General features: G+C 53.2%; 7 protein-coding genes across 7 annotated transcripts, besides 19 other annotated features; all 7 read left to right on the top strand.

The window, feature by feature from the left end:
* Nucleotides 1-6179: a sequence feature (heterozygous, Esmeraldo-like haplotype).
* Nucleotides 1606-3102, top strand: Tc00.1047053511211.240 (hypothetical protein, conserved; the record flags this gene model as incomplete). The annotated part of the gene is made up of 1 exon (XM_812652.1): nucleotides 1606-3102. The coding sequence occupies one exon, from the start codon at nucleotides 1606-1608 to the stop codon at nucleotides 3100-3102; it is 1497 nt and encodes a 498-aa protein (XP_817745.1).
* Nucleotides 3057-3078: a sequence feature (GC_rich).
* Nucleotides 3175-3204: a microsatellite.
* Nucleotides 3499-3537: a sequence feature (A-rich).
* Tc00.1047053511211.235 (hypothetical protein, conserved) lies at nucleotides 3623-4963 on the top strand (the record flags this gene model as incomplete). The annotated part of the gene is made up of 1 exon (XM_812655.1): nucleotides 3623-4963. One exon carries the CDS (start codon nucleotides 3623-3625, stop codon nucleotides 4961-4963), a length of 1341 nt encoding a protein of 446 aa, XP_817748.1.
* On the top strand, nucleotides 5293-8274 carry Tc00.1047053511211.230 (hypothetical protein, conserved; the record flags this gene model as incomplete). Its single annotated transcript, XM_812651.1, has 1 exon — nucleotides 5293-8274. One exon carries the CDS (start codon nucleotides 5293-5295, stop codon nucleotides 8272-8274), a length of 2982 nt encoding a protein of 993 aa, XP_817744.1.
* Nucleotides 6180-6234: a sequence feature (haploid, non-Esmeraldo-like haplotype).
* Nucleotides 6235-6371: a sequence feature (heterozygous, non-Esmeraldo-like haplotype).
* Nucleotides 6372-6622: a sequence feature (haploid, non-Esmeraldo-like haplotype).
* Nucleotides 6623-8328: a sequence feature (heterozygous, Esmeraldo-like haplotype).
* Nucleotides 8329-8693: a sequence feature (areas merged during assembly that could not be assigned to a particular haplotype. This can correspond to areas where the two haplotypes were merged or to regions with more than two copies in the genome that were merged during assembly.).
* Nucleotides 8337-8365: a microsatellite.
* Nucleotides 8435-8470: a microsatellite.
* Nucleotides 8577-8606: a microsatellite.
* Nucleotides 8694-9169: a sequence feature (heterozygous, Esmeraldo-like haplotype).
* Nucleotides 8739-10781, top strand: Tc00.1047053511211.220 (heat shock protein 70, putative; the record flags this gene model as incomplete). Its single annotated transcript, XM_812650.1, has 1 exon — nucleotides 8739-10781. The coding sequence occupies one exon, from the start codon at nucleotides 8739-8741 to the stop codon at nucleotides 10779-10781; it is 2043 nt and encodes a 680-aa protein (XP_817743.1).
* Nucleotides 9170-9487: a sequence feature (haploid, Esmeraldo-like haplotype).
* Nucleotides 9488-9886: a sequence feature (areas merged during assembly that could not be assigned to a particular haplotype. This can correspond to areas where the two haplotypes were merged or to regions with more than two copies in the genome that were merged during assembly.).
* Nucleotides 9887-15071: part of a sequence feature (heterozygous, Esmeraldo-like haplotype) that runs on past the window's edge.
* On the top strand, nucleotides 10996-11676 carry Tc00.1047053511211.210 (hypothetical protein, conserved; the record flags this gene model as incomplete). The annotated part of the gene is made up of 1 exon (XM_812649.1): nucleotides 10996-11676. One exon carries the CDS (start codon nucleotides 10996-10998, stop codon nucleotides 11674-11676), a length of 681 nt encoding a protein of 226 aa, XP_817742.1.
* Nucleotides 11871-11921: a microsatellite.
* Tc00.1047053511211.200 (hypothetical protein, conserved) lies at nucleotides 11989-13533 on the top strand (the record flags this gene model as incomplete). The annotated part of the gene is made up of 1 exon (XM_812648.1): nucleotides 11989-13533. One exon carries the CDS (start codon nucleotides 11989-11991, stop codon nucleotides 13531-13533), a length of 1545 nt encoding a protein of 514 aa, XP_817741.1.
* Nucleotides 13694-13716: a microsatellite.
* Nucleotides 13723-13745: a microsatellite.
* Tc00.1047053511211.190 (uncharacterized protein) lies at nucleotides 13820-15019 on the top strand (the record flags this gene model as incomplete). Its single annotated transcript, XM_812647.1, has 1 exon — nucleotides 13820-15019. One exon carries the CDS (start codon nucleotides 13820-13822, stop codon nucleotides 15017-15019), a length of 1200 nt encoding a protein of 399 aa, XP_817740.1.

Raw genomic sequence — 15071 nt, 5'->3', positions numbered from 1 at the left:
TCGCATCTGCGAGGGGCTTTGTGCCTTCTCGCCGCGTGGGAGTGCTGCTTGGGGGGCGGCAGAGCCTTTCCCCCTCGAGAAGAAAACTGCGCCAACTTTTTTGTAAAGCACAGATTCCTCAATTCCCCAGCGTCCACTCCTTGCTTTTGTCTGTGCGCCCACAGAGCCGGGCAGCGGAGTAGATGCGGAAGTGTCTAGTCACACATTTCACGCTGGTTGTATTTCACGATGTCCGGTCAATGCCCGTGGTGTGCCGTGCTATGCCGGCCCATTCCGTGACTGCTGCGGGACTAAAAGCCGCATGCTGGACGGCGAAATTTGACCGGTGGTGATCCCCTCGGGGTGCCATCGCCGGGCAACGTGCGCCTTCTCGGCAGCATGACGCCTCTGTTGCCATTCTAACGGCGGCAGTGGGACGTTGATGAATGGAAGTGTGCGTGCCACCTTGGGCACACGGTGCGCTGTTCCTCGCCGGCATTCTCCTGCGCGGCGGAGGGAGTCGCCTGCAGAGGCAAAGTCGCTGTGCGGAGTTGGCGTTCTTCCTGCTGTGTTTCGAGCTTTGTGGCGTGCGTGCATTGTGGCATCATTTTTGGTGTCGTGACATTCTCATCGTGGGGGTGCTTGTGCCGGGTGTGGGTGGCCAGCCCCCCCGGCAATGCCCGGCTGCTTGCCACGTTAAGGGCATTGAATGAGTGCCGTGGTCTTTTTTGCCGGCTGCAGCTCTGTTTTGGGGCGTTCGTGTGCGCGCATGTAAGATACTGGACTCGCTTTCGTCTCGGACCTGAATCCACAGGACGTGCATTGGGACGGGATGGATGCAGCAGGATCGTCATATTCCCGGGACGCTTTCTTCTTGACCCGGAGCAGTCGTGCTTGTGGCATTTTCGGTGACGAAGTCTGGGTCCGGCTTGTTGGTCGTACGACGCCGTGCGGAAACAGCATAAAAGTAGCTTCGGCCTGGGCTGTGCAGTCTGTGGCGGAGGTGCGGTCGGCGTGCCGTCTCTCGCCCTCGTCCTCGCTCAAGTGGTGGGTGGTGGTTCCGGCGAGATCCCTGGCCGTTCCGACTCACCGGGGAAGTTAAATTTCCGCAGCGCCTGGGAGCGCGTAATGCCACGGGCCTTAACCATGTGCATCACGACACCAGTGCGGCATCCGCGCCGCACAACAACGGCATTTGCCTGGGATAGCGGTTTGCAGTGGCCGTAGCAGCCATCCGCATTTGTGCGAAACCCCGCTGCGGAGGCGGGCCAGTGCGGCCTCTTCCCCACGAGTGAGAATGGAGTCCGTGCACGTGGGTTCCCGGTCGCCTGCTACGGTGGAGCGGTGAGCCACTGTCTTGAGCCGTCGGACACAAATAATACGTTCGGCCAATGCGACGATGCCGGTGGTCAATGTGCCTGTGAGCTGTGCGGGGTCGGATGCCTTCTCGGATTTAGCATCACAAGCTTCGTTCCTGGTCACGCCGCAGCGGCCGAAGAAGAACTGCGTCCGTGTGTGCGCTCCTCGGCGCTGCGGGCGGAGCAGGAGTTCCCAGATTCAACGAGGTATCGGGTCAGATGCTGTGAGAGAACCGGTTTTTGCAGGGCGGTGAGGAGTGAAAGGGGAATGGTTGTTTTGTGGTTCATTCCTGTCTTACCGCACGCCGCTGCTTTTTTGTTGTTGTTGTTTTATTGCTTTTTATGGTTGCCGTGTTTTTTGCACGCGAAAGGTGGAAGAGGTGGGTATCTACATAAATATATAAATAGAGAGAGGAACTGTCAGTGGTGGAGTCCTGTGAGAGGGCGGCTGGGAATGGTGGCGGCGTTAGATGAGGGCGCGTCGCGACGGTCTTGTAATCGCGCTGTGGCATCAGTGACGGCAGTAGATACGGCACTCTTTGACTCCGCACTGATTACGGGCGGACTGACAGCACGCAGGCCGCTGCCTTTTAGAGCAACGCCGCTTGTACGTTACGCAAACATGTCGTCATTAATTCAGGAACAATTAAAGCCCGACCCGCATCGTGAGGCGCGTGAGGCGCTGCATGCGCTTCAGAAGGTGCCTGTACCCCATGACGAGTTTGCCCTTATGGATGACGCTACTCTGCGTTGCATCTGTGCATTTCTCGGGAATTGTTCGAGGGAATTGTTACAGATTGGCTCCGTCTGTCGGCGCTTGCGCGAGCTTGTTATTGCACTGACCCCACCAAACGCCACTGTTGTGCCTGATATGATTCCGTTAGCTTCTCTTTCTAGTCACACCGCCGTGGACTCACTCTGCTCGTTTTTCGCCTCATACAAGAGGGGACAGCTGGTAAAACAGTTGAACCTTGTGGACTCCAAGTACGCTTCGTCGCTGCCGGTCAGTACTTCCTTGCCGTTGTGTTCCCATCATGTGTATCCCTCGCTGGTGAAGTCCCTGTTGTCGCTGATGTATCTAGACCTCCGTGGCGTTCAGTGGGACTGCAATTCCAACCCGCATATCCCGCAGTATTTCTTCAGTGATCTTTACCTTGTTGCACCGAAGCTGCAAACACTCAAGATTGGCGTGGATCTTTTCTCGCAGTGGTCTCCCGGCTGGTGGCAGCGCCTCCCTGCATTGGAGCAAATTGTGGTGGGCTCCCGGCGTGACCAGGCCGCGGTTCCAGGCAGCGAACTGCGTCCTCCATTAAATATTCACGAAGAGTTCTTTGACATGTTACGCGCCCCGCGGCGACCGTGGCGAGTGAAGTTATGGTGTCCACTGCAACTGAGCGCGCTTACCCGTCTTCTTCTCCCCGCGCAGGCATTTCCTGAGCTGCGGGAGCTGACGGTGAACCTCTCCAACATGAACGTTTTTGAGGAATTCAGGCGGCCGACGATAAAGTCGCCGCGGGAAAACCGGTCACGCAGAGGAACAAAGAACGTCACGGTGCACTCTGTAGATGAGACAGTTGGTCGGTTTGTTTTTGTCTCCTTGCAGTCGTTGACACTGGCGAACGTGGAGCAGTGTGCGTCGCTGCCGGTGGAACTTATTGCGCGTATATTGCCTTGTGCCCCGCGTCTCAGTTACTTCTCGGTGGTGAACACCGCCAGAGTGCCGCCGCCCCCGCCGCCGCCGTCAAAGTTGAGGCGGCGTGTGTGATTTGCTGCTGCGGTTGCAATTCGGAAAAGGCGGGAAAAGAAACAAAATGTACAGTTAGGAACGGAGATTGGCTTTTTTTTTTTTTTTTTTTTTTTTTTTTTTGTATCTCTGTGTCTCTGTGTGTCTGAATTTAGCGTTGCATGTCCTTTGCCCCTTCTTTTTTTTCTGCCTTCGCTTTGTGCCTGTGGGCGTAGACGCAAAAGAAAAAAAAAAAAGAAAAAGTGAAAGGAAAGTGCAAAGAACCAGCATAAAAGGACGAGGAGGGAGGGAAACAATGAGTGAGAGAACATCAACGAAAAAACCGCGGAGGCGAAACATATTGGCCGGGCATGAAAGTTGGGTTCCTTATGTTTTTTTGGATTCTATTCCTTTAAACTACTGCTGCAACTGCAGAGCTTTTTCTTTTTTTTTTTTTTTTGTTGTTGTTGTTGTTTTCTAGCAAGTCTTGCAGGGATCACTTTTGTGATAAAATTAGATTTAGTGGTTTGCTACGCCTCTGTTGTTGTGCATTGTGTCGGCGATGTTTGAGGTTCCTGTGGAGTGCTGCGAGTGTGCTGTTCCCATCGGCGACGAGGGACCTCTGCGGGCGGTGCTTCTTTTGCCGTGCCAGCACCTCCTTCACGCGGGATGTGTGGAATACGTGCGCAAGCGAAGAAAACTGCAGCAGCTGATTGCTCGAGGGGACGCGGGAGGGGTGGGTGCCGCGCTGCCAACGCCCTTTGAGCTGGGCAGCGAAAGTATTGACAAAACGACCAGCAACGGCGGTTGCAGCCGCGACAGTCGTCTTGTTGCGTGCCCGGCATGCATGGTGCCTATCCAGCGTCTTATTCCATTGTTTCCTAGTGGCGGGGATACGCGCTGTGGGTCGAAGTTCGGCGGTGGAGAGGCCGCGTCGTGCTTCAAAAAGACGCATCACGCACAGAGGAGTCACATAGCCCAGCTTCGCACGCTTTACGAGCAAAGTGAGCGAGTGACGCAGCTAACACGCACATGCGCTCTGATGCATGCGAGGCTCTCCGAGACACAGGCGGAGTTGGATCGGCTGTCAAAGACTCTCCCAATTGGGGCGCCGGCCGCACATGTGCCGCAGCTGGCGGGAGAAAGGTTGTGCGTGGAAAATATGACAGCCACGGAACTGGAGATGTACATCATGCATTCCTCGGCAACACTTGAGGAACTAGAGCGCGATGTCAGCGAGCAGAGACGAATGGCGGAGAAAAAACGGAAGAAACTGGGTCAGTTGCAGTCGCGTTATCAAGCACTGAGGGAAATGGAGAGGCGACCGCGGCATACCCACAAGAGGGAGAAGGGCGCAGACTCCAGTAGCAGCGAGTCACCTTGTCGTTCCTCGAGTCGCGGTAAACGCCCGCGTGCCCCGCCTGTCGTTGACGTGGAAGAAGAAGCCACCTCCAAGGCGCAAGCGATGATTGTTTTGTCCGATAATGGCAGCAGTGATGAAGAGGAGGAGAACCGTAGAGGTGACAAGAACAATCCTGACAACAATGTCGATGACCAAGAGGACGATGATGTCCTGTATATTGACCAGACGACCCCGCAATTCAGTAGTAGTGGCGGCAGCCGTAGCCCAGCTGCACCGGATGCTTCCTCCCACGCCTGGCGACCACATGTGAGCGCCGGTGTGAGGAGGGACAGGAGAAGTCTCGACGAGAATAACGACACAAGCAACGGAGGAAATGCCGATGCAGTTATTGACGATGCTGACGACGTCATGATGTGCTATAATCCAATGCGACGGGTGTTGACGAAACAACAGTCCGGGATTCACGCGCCGAATGCCACACGTCTCCTCCCCAGGCGCGAAGACCGGCTTTGGCAGCCCTCACTGGAAGGCATCTTGTGAAACAAATAGGCAGCAGGGATGAATAAGCGAGAGAAGGACAAAAGACATTGGAAGGGGGGGGGGGTTACCGACGTTTACTAATTCCACTGCGACGGTTTGTTTGTAACACTTATTCTCTCTTTTTGCGTTGCTTTCGTGGGTGGATGAGTCGTTCCACTCCCAATTTTGGACGCAATCTTTTTGTTGTTGTTATCTTGTGGCTTGGATGACAGTTTCCCTGTGCGCCCCATCATTTTTTCTCTGCTTCTTTTTTTGTTTGTTTGAACGGCCTGGCGAAAAGAATACAATCAGGAGACGTAGGGAGATTGTGCGTGAAGTAAGAAGGGGTAATGAATTCGTTTGTCTTGCCTCCGCTCCACTCATCCGTGAAGGGCGACATGTGGTGCTCGCGGGTGCCATTGCCGCCGCCATCGGACCTTGTGTCGACGGAGTCGGGGCCTTTGCTTCCATCCATTGACAAGTCTCGACGGCGTCAGGAGTTAAGACGGATGGAAACGAAGGCGGCGGCCCTCGAGTTAGCAGTGGAAAAGGAACGGTTGGAGCGAGTGGAGTCCAAGTTACGTAGCGTCATATGCGGGCGGGAGCACGAGAAACGCCACCAGCTTCTTTGGCACTACCAGAAGGAGAAGGCAAAGGCAGAGCGGGAGACAGCCGCGATTGAGGCGAAGTCGCTGGCATTACAACGGTCAAAATACATGCGGATTGTGCGCGAATACCAAGAGCGTGGCCATCTCCTGCATCTTGAGACAACCACACGGGCAGACATGGTAAGTGAGGAAGAAGATGCACGACGTCATGTAGCATCGCTGCGTGAACTGGTGCTGCTTGAGGAACGACGCCGACAGGTGGAACGAGAGGCGGCTACCGCAGAGTTTATCGCTAAGGACTTATGGGGGATACGTGATTGGGAGTCGCGCATTGCGGCGATGTCGTTTTATCCCACTGAAGCCTTCTCGCCCGCGGCGTGCCTTTTTCCCCGCCGTAACGTCGGCACGGGCGGTTACCGCGGAAGATCAGATCTTCTTATGGACTATGACGTCTGCGAGGAAGAGTGGAAAGTCCGGCTGGCGCTTATCTCGAAGGAACGCGTAGACCGCCATCTGCTGGAGTGGCAGCACGGCGTATTGCACTTGCAGTTTGTTGAGGAAACTCAAGCAAGAATGGCAATAGAAGAACTGTGCGTCTACGGTAGCTGTCAGGCTCGGCTGAGTGCGATAGTGCGGGTTCAGCGGTGGTGGCGCATGCTTCAACGAACCGGGTGGAATGAACGGAAAAGGCGGGAGCTTAAGAAATATGTGACCCAAAGACGAAGGCAAATGAGGTCACGTGATTACCGTGCCATCCTTGGTCGGATGAGGCGACAGATGGAGGCTGCCGCCTCCCCCATTTCATTGGAGGAAGTGCACAAGTCCATGTCGGCCATTGAACGGGCGGTAGAAATGTCGTATCAATACATATTTGATTATTTTGTTTACACATTGATGAATCGTGCGTCAAACCTGCAGGAAACGGAGGCACAAAATCTCCGTGACTACCCACTGGAAAAGGACGATGGCACAGCGATCATCCCGCCCGTTTTAAAGCTTCTACATGTGCCGTATCGCCTGTATGTGCGCCAACAACCACTGCAGCCATATCCACTATGGCGCGCAGTGCGGTGGATAGAGGGGTCCTACTCGTTCATCCAACAGGTGCGGCTTTTTGAAGAGGCCGAGTCGCAATCGAGGGACTCCATTTGCGCACAGGAGGAGAAGGAACTGGGGACACTGCAGATATATCACGCAGTGATGAAGAATGGGGCTTGGGCCTGGCGTTCCTTTTACACCGCGATCCTCTGTATTGAGGAAGAGGAAACTGTGGGTCGTGACCTCTTGCAGACGTGGGAAAAAAATGTTCGTGGCGCTATTGTGGATGAGGCGGAGGCGTCCATGTCAAGGTGCATCGTGTCGGAGGAAAAGTTGCGGGTGCTGGATGACGAGGCACGAGTGCGAATTGAAATTGTCGCGGAAGAGTCGGAGGTATTTGCACGCCTGACGGAGGGAGAATGGCGTTGGGACAATCTCCTGCGGCTGCGCAGAGAACTGTGGAGGCCGGGCTTCGGCAAGTCACGATGGGGAATGGAATGGAGTCACGGCATGGGTCGCAAGTTTGACTCGCTGGACGCAGCGGTGCGAATCATTCAACGCTTCTTTTGCAGGGCGTCCAATCGCCAACATCGCTCAGAGAAGGCGCAACAGGCCATGAGTTTGTCGCAGGAGATGCAACTTAAGAAGATATCTGCCGACATGGTGAAGACGCTGGAGGCGCAGCATTGTGAGGAAAATAAAGAAGAAGAGTTGCGGGCCGCATCCAGTGTGCACGTTGAGGAATCTGATGGCATCGTAGAGTCTCACCTTGAAATGACGGTGGATTCTTTCCGTGATTGGTTTGATTTAAGCGCCCAGAGGCCGATGGAGGAAAATTACAAGGAGATCGTTTCACGGTTTCTTCAGGAAAACAGAAGACTATACATGTACATGCATATTTTGTTTGCAGTTGTGCGTAACGGGCGTCAGCGGATTGAGGAAGAGGAAGCGAGGGAGTACAGTGCAATGCAATGCACTCATGCATTTGTTGCCATTGCAATTGACGCGCTTTACAGAGAGGAGACGGCGCGGCGCCAAAATCTCGAGAGTGACGCGAGGGAGGAAAGTTCCCGGTGGCATGAGCGTGCCGGATTTCTTGCCGCCCTGGCAAAGTACACCGCCACCACGAAGAAGAGGATTAAAAAGAGCGCGCATCCACCGTGCATGAACCACATGGAACGACTTTTGAGCCGCGAGGATGTGGTTCGGACAAGGCGTCTTGTGGAGGAACGGCGTGACCGTAGCGACATATTGCTTTCCCTTCATGCCATTGTATACGGTGCCACTATGCGGGAAGAGCAGCAGGAGAGGTCGGTGCTGCACGAACACATTGACGAATGCTGGAGCGCCCACTCTCCTTTTACACTGCTGGCAAAAGCGGAGGAAGTAGCGAGGCGCAAGGTGGAGGTGGAGGCGTACAGTGGCTATGGCCCATTGCTTGATTGTGAGTGTGCCAACTACGGCCAGAAGACACTTTTCCGGCAGTTCCTTCGCGGGCATTTGAGTTTTGAAAGTGAGGCACGTTACTTTGACAAACAACTGACAGAGTTGCTTTTGCAGCGCGTATCGCTTCTCCGCAGCAAAATTGACGAACTGGTGGCTGCAGAGATGTGCGCCCGTGCGCGAGTTGAGTACTTTGAAGAAATACACCGTGTTTTATATCTATGCACGGATGATGTTTTGTGATTTAGATACGTATATGTATACAAGAAGCAACGAAACAAACAAAAAAAGCAACAGAAGCCCTTAAAAGAAGAAAGAAAAAAAAAAAAAAAAAGGTTTTCATTTGGATATGTATATGTATATTTATGTTGCATACCCACCACGCAAGCAATTTTTTACCCCGTTTTTTTTTTTTTTTTTTTTTTTTTTTCTCTTTCTTCTGCACAAATACGGGGGGACTTTGCGTTGCAAGGCAGACTGTGTTCTTGTTTATTGTTGTTATTTTTTCTCAGTCTCTCTTTATATTTGTATTGTTTTTAGCCTCGTTTCTTTTTTCTTTTCTTTTTTTTTTTTTTGTTGTTGTTGTTGTTTTCCCTTCCTTCCGAGGGCAGTTTCTCCACGTTTGTCCAGTCTTTTTTTTTTTGTTTGTTTGTTTTTTTGTCGCAGTGAAGGTCCGGATTTATATATCTTTTTGTTGTTGTTTTTAAATGGAGGAGTTTGATGGTACCATCGGCATCGACCTCGGCACGACGTACTCGTGCGTGGCGGTTTTTCGCAGCGACGCGGTTGAAGTTATTCCGAACGATCAGGGAAACCGCACAACGCCGTCGTGTGTGGCTTTCCACAATGGTGACGTGTTGGTTGGCGACAGCGCGAAGCAGTTGGCCTCTCGCGGGGTAACAGGTGTCGTGTATGATGCAAAGCGCATGATTGGTCGCAAGTTTGGCGAGAAAACCATTCACGATGACGTGAAACGCTGGCCATTTGCCGTTGAAAAGGGGGAGAACGATGGTGTACTGATCCGCGTTGAGCACAATGGGGAGACACTTCGACTGGAGCCAGAGCAGATCTCTGCGCGAGTACTCGCGTACCTCAAACTTTGCGCCGAGCAGTTCATTGGCAAACGGGTTAAAAAGGCTGTCATCACGGTGCCCGCGTACTTCAACGATGCCCAGCGGGAACGCACGAGGGCTGCCGCACGGATCGCGGGGTTGGAGGTGCTGCGTATTGTAAATGAGCCGACTGCGGCGGCGTTGTGTTACGGCCTTGGCCTTGGCTCTGGCGCCGGTGCGCAGGGCGCGGATTGCCCCGTGAATGTGCTGGTGTTTGACTTTGGGGGTGGGACGTTCGATGTATCCATCATCGCCATTGACAATGGCTCCTTCGCGGTGCGGTCCACGGCGGGTGACACACATCTCGGAGGACAGGACGTGGACACGGAGCTGCTGCGATACGTCCTGAATGACTTGAAGAATCGTCACGGTGTGGATGCAACTTCGCAGCCAAGGTTGCTTGCCAAACTGCTCGCGCGGTGCGAGCAGGCGAAACGCGTTTTGTCTCATGCGACGACCGAGGAGATTGTGATGGACGGCATTCTGACGGGTGGGGAGGAATACGCACTGTCTCTCTCTCGGGCCAAGCTGGAGGAGTTGTGTGCCAAAATCTTTGCCCGTTGCATGGCTGTTGTGCAAAAGGCGATGAAAGACGCCGCGGTAACGCCAGATGACATTGATGATGTCATTCTCGTTGGTGGTTCGTCACGCATTCCTGCACTACGCGTCATGCTGCAGGAGATGTTTAAAGGGAAGCGACTCTGCAGCTCCGTCCACCCGGACGAGGCGGTGGCGATTGGTGCCGCAGTGCAGGCGAGCATCATCAGCACCTCGGCTGAGCAACAGTCCGAAAAGACGGCAAATGTTGTTTTGATGGATGTGGTGCCCCTCTCCATTGGCGTCGAGGTGGATGACGGCAAGTTTGATGTCATCATTCGCCGCAACACCACCATACCGTATTGCGCCACGAAAGAATACAGCACCGTGGAGGACAACCAGGATGAGGTGGAGGTGCAGGTCTTCGAGGGCGAGCGACCGCTGACGCGCCACAACCACAAATTAGGTGCTTTCATTCTGGATGGCATCTCACGTGCCAAGAAGGGCGACCCGACCATCACAGTTACATTCAGCGTGGACGCGGACGGTATTCTCACCATTACCGCCTCCGAGGAACTCGCAAACGTAAAGAAGACACTCATTGTTGAGAACACCGAACGCCTCAGCGACGAAGCGGTGCAGAAGATGATTGAAGTGGCGCAGAAGTTCTCGGCAAAGGATGCGGTGGCCGTGTCTATTATGGACGCAACGCAGCGTCTTACAAGTGGCTTCACAGAACTTGAAACGGCGCTGGCCGCGATGCCACTGCCCCTCTCAAAGAAGTTACAACGGCATGTGGCGTTTCTCACGCACGGCAAACAATGGCTTGAGCAGCAGTTGCCGAACTACACAGAAACGCACGCGGTGGATGTCAAGACAACGAAGATCATGAAACTTGTACAGAAAGCCATGAAGACACTGCAGCGTGAATCCCGCAAGGGAACAGAAAACAACAACGAAAGCGACAGCGGTAGCGATGACGATGACGACACCAATGAGAATGATGGGGACGCACTCGGAGGATCAGGCGGGTCAACACCACGCGACTCCAGTACAGGGAGAAAGCGCATGCGCAGTAATCCAAGGAATGATGAGGGCTAGCCAAATAAATTTTTTTCTTGTGCAGTTACTTATTTATTATTTTTCCGTGCGCAGAATACTTTTTTTTTTGTTTTGTTTTTTGGTTTGGCCCATCCAAAGTGCAGAAAACGAGAAAAGAAACGATGAAATTCACCAGCAGCGATGAGTCGTTTGCTTCAGTGCTTGGCGGGGGGAGAGGGGAGACGATAGCGGCACTCCGTCCCACACGTTTCTTATGTGGTGTTGTCTGCGTGTCGTGTATACCACGGACTGTGGGACGCTCTTTCCTTTCCTTCCTTCTCTTTTTTCCTGCTGTGTTGTGTTGTTGTTTGCAATGTGCACCAGAGCGAAGGAAAAAAAAAAAAAAAAAGACGCGATGGTGAAAAAAACAACGAAGGCGACGGCAGGGCGGCGGAAGGAAGGGGAAAAAACGAAGAAGATGACGATCGATCCGAAATTACACTCCTCGACGTCGGCACCGGCACAACGGCAGCAGCGGCCGTCAAGCAATAAGAAAGAGGCGCTGCAGAAAGCGCTGGTGAGTGCCTTCTCGGCACCACACGTGAATGCCCATTCAGACGCTACCGTGGATGTGGACGAGTACGGCAAGGGTAGTCCGACGGACCGGCTGCAGTTTGGCTACGCCCCTGCCATCGCCGCGGAGGCCATTGCGTTTCATTCTGCCATTCCAGCGAAGAAGTGGATTGCGGAACGGCGCAAGCAGACTTGCATCGCGATTGTCAAGAAACAAAAACTTCCGCGGCCAAACTGCGAGCCTATGACCTCGCTGCTCAAACTAAAGGAGCACTGGAGGGAAAAGGCGCAGTTTGTAGCAGAGTTGCGTGGTGGTGGCGTTGGACAGGACTCGGCGGACGAGCTCCTGGAACTGTTTGTGTCGCAGCAACGTGTAGCGTAGTTGCTACTGTCTGTCCTTCTCCGCTGCATCCGCGTTTAACCCACATAATGATGAATTCTCACGCCGCTTGCAGCTATTTGCGTGTCGGCGCAGGGGGGGGGGGGAGGCGTGATGCTCTTTTTGTTGTTTTTGTTGTTGTTGTTTCCACGTCCATTACTTTTGGGGTCTTTTCCCTCTTTCTTTTATTGACCTTGTTTTTTGTCTCTTTTTTCTTTTTTCTTTTTTTTTTTTTTTTTTTTTTTTTTGCTGTCGCCAGCGGTGGATGGGTTTTGGTGCGCCAAAGAAGAGGGTGGCTTTAGGGGAACCATCGACATGGCAGAGGAGGTGCAGCAGCAGCAGCAGCGAAAAAAAGGGGACGGTGGTGAGGAGGGGAAAAAAAAGAGTCGACGGATCGGGATGGAGTTTCCTCCCGTCAAAAGTCGCGAGGAGATCCTCAACTCTCAGCGGGCGGCAGTGACACAGGAGGAGATACGCCAAGGCATGCAAGATGACATCCCTCCCGTCGTGCGGAGTGTGTTGGAACTTGCCCATCTGATGGTGAGCGGCCACAGCCAGAAGCTGCGTGCCTCCCCCGGATATCAGGGGGGTCTGTTTTACGGCGGTAGCCCTTTTTGCTTCGCGAGCGGTTACCGCGACGGCACACGGCCACGCGATATGGACGACAAGGGGAACCACATGAAACTAAGGGACCCGCTTACATACGGTGTGCTCTCGCTGCCCGTGACAGCCGGCTACCTCTGTGAGATGCATGGCAAAGGCGTGTTTGACCTGCAGGCCCCTCTGGCTCACTATTTACCGGAGCTTGAAGATAAGCTGGATCCCTCTGTGACAGCGCGGAGTATTCTCGCCTTTGATACAGTTGTCGACGACAAGCAGGTGCTGAAGGATGCGGAAGCCCATTGTTTTCGTCCTCTCTTTGCGTGGAACATATGCGCCGCAACTCAGCGTTGTGTTTACAAGCCGATCAGTCAATTTTTTCAAGGAGGATCCGCCAATGCCCTTACAGGACAACAACAACGGGAGAACTACGTGCAATACTTGCGTTCCTCTTCACGTATTCGAGTGGGATTGCGTTCAAGGAGATGGCTATCCCGTCTCAAAGTTTCCCACTTTTCTGTTGCGCTGCTCATTGCAGCTGTGGAGCGACAGCTGGGCGGTATTTCTTTTGAAGAGTCCATTCGGCAGACCGTGTTTGAGCCTGCGCAGAGCCACGGAGCCGGATATGGCCCACCCATGTTGTGGCGTGACCCAAATGAAATGTTCTACCAACCGAGAGGCCTTTCACTGCAGCATCAGAGGTTTTTTCACCCGATTAAGACGGGGGCTCTTGAAAACTGCGGTCCACCGCTCCTGAACGCTTCCATGAATCTATACGCACCTGTGGAGGACTACGGAAAACTTTTGCTGCTCTCCCTTGACGCCGTACGTCATGCGCGGACAACACTGGGGGTTGCGGGAATCACCAAAGCGGGTCCGCATTTTGATTTTGGAGTGGAGTGGCTGGGTGGGGAACAGGAGCGGTGTCAGCGGATACAACTGACGCGACATGTGATGGGAATGGAATACGTTCCGGCGGCATCATCGTTTCGATACAACTGCGAACACGATTTAGGCTGTTTTGGCGTGACCAACTGCGGCACACGAAATGCATGTGTGTTGGCGAACACTCTGTCACGTATGATTCAGCACCTCTTTCTCAAGCATGTTATTAGGAAGGGAGTCGGTGTGATGCGGGGGCCTGACTTGGACAACCCCGCCCAGGAGCAGAGCGAAACCGAGACAAAGTTCCGGAAGATCATCAAGAAGCAGGAATACACGAGCTACTTCAGGAAACACGACACACACAAGCGATTCTAACGACGGGGGGGGGGGGAGTGGTACTGAGTGGTGGTGGGGGGGAAACCGATGAATTTCGTAGCGGAGGGCGAACACAAACAAAATTCGAAGCGATTAAAGAAGTTCCAAACACAAAATTTGGTATTTTATTTTTTGCTGCACTGCTCACCACCCATCCTTTTTGTTGTTGTTGTTGTTATTGTTAGTTTCTTTGTTTTGTTTTGTTTTGCTTTCCGTGCGTGTGCGTTTTTCTTGCCTTTTAGATTAAGACACGACAAGGCTTTCTTCTTGAAAATAAAAACAAAAAATGTGGAAAGGGTTTGTTGTTATCGGCTGTGTCGTGGTGGTGGCGGCGGCTGCGGTGCCGTGGCTACAAAAGGACAAAGAGGTCCCTAATTTCGTGGAACTGAAAGAAGTACGCACAATATTTTTTTCCTTCGCCCTCCAGGAAGCAAATTCGTCATACGACGCAGCAACAGGAGGTTATGTCTGGGGACGTACATTGAAGCCGTTCTACTCCGTACAGCTGCATCCTTTGAACGCCGTTCAAAGCTACACGCAAAAAAAGGAGTTTGTCTGGGTCGGAATTACCGCCGGCCCATGGCTTGTGGGAGTTGCTGTTCTTCAATTTAACTACATTTCTGTTTTCACCGTCAGCCTCTACAATGTGGACTCGGAAGAGAGTTGGAAGGCCATGACCGTCGTGCCGTTACTGGCACCGTGGTTTGGCGGCAGATGGATACCCAATGAAAAGGGTAAGATGGGCCCCACCAGTGCAGGACATCGAGTGGAGTTTCATCCCCCGTTTTCCTCCCAGCGAGCCAGTCTTTGTTTTGAGGATCGCAGCATAAAAGTTGACGTCACGGGCACCGTGTGGCAACAAACGGGCAATGGTACAAGGACAGCGTCGCAGAGGTACGAAGTGCATGCCGTGGCAACCCTCCCTGAGGAATTTCTTGGTATTGTGTTCCCGCTCGGGCCGCGGCGTGCCGCACTCGTAAATAAAATGGCAGCCGCGCCTTTGCAGACGCCTCTCAACATGCGATTTAACGAAAAGGAATGGAGCGGGGAAGGGTATTTTTCTATGGACTACACACGTGGCCTGTTACGTCGCGAGACGCACTGGCATTGGGCCAGTGCCACCGCCTCCGCCGGCTACGGATTTCACCTTTCGGAAGGCACATACGATGTGGATAACAAAAGTGTGGAGAACACATTCTACACTGGCGGAAAGGCTGTGGTGCTTGACACGCGTGTGGAGTTTCGTAGAGTTACGATCGCCAATACAGATACGAAAATGGCTGAAATATGGGCTGTTACAGGAAATGGCATTCACCTTCGTTTTCGCCGTGCCGACGCACATGATGGCGTCTTTCACCTGGGCGTCGTGAACGGCAATTTGGATCACGCATGGGGCATCTTTGATGGCTCGATTTTTGTGGATGGAACGAAGTACAAGTTTGATAATGTTGCGGGTGTATTGGAGGCCCACTACGCGTTATGGTGAATCCGATGTTGTTCCTTATTATGTTTCTTTGCTTCTATGCGCCCCTCTCCCC

Source organism: Trypanosoma cruzi, genomic scaffold (assembly GCF_000209065.1).
Source record: "Trypanosoma cruzi strain CL Brener 1047053517071 genomic scaffold, whole genome shotgun sequence".
Classification (NCBI taxonomy): domain Eukaryota; phylum Euglenozoa; class Kinetoplastea; order Trypanosomatida; family Trypanosomatidae; genus Trypanosoma; species Trypanosoma cruzi.
This window is presented reverse-complemented; position numbering and strand designations above follow the sequence as displayed.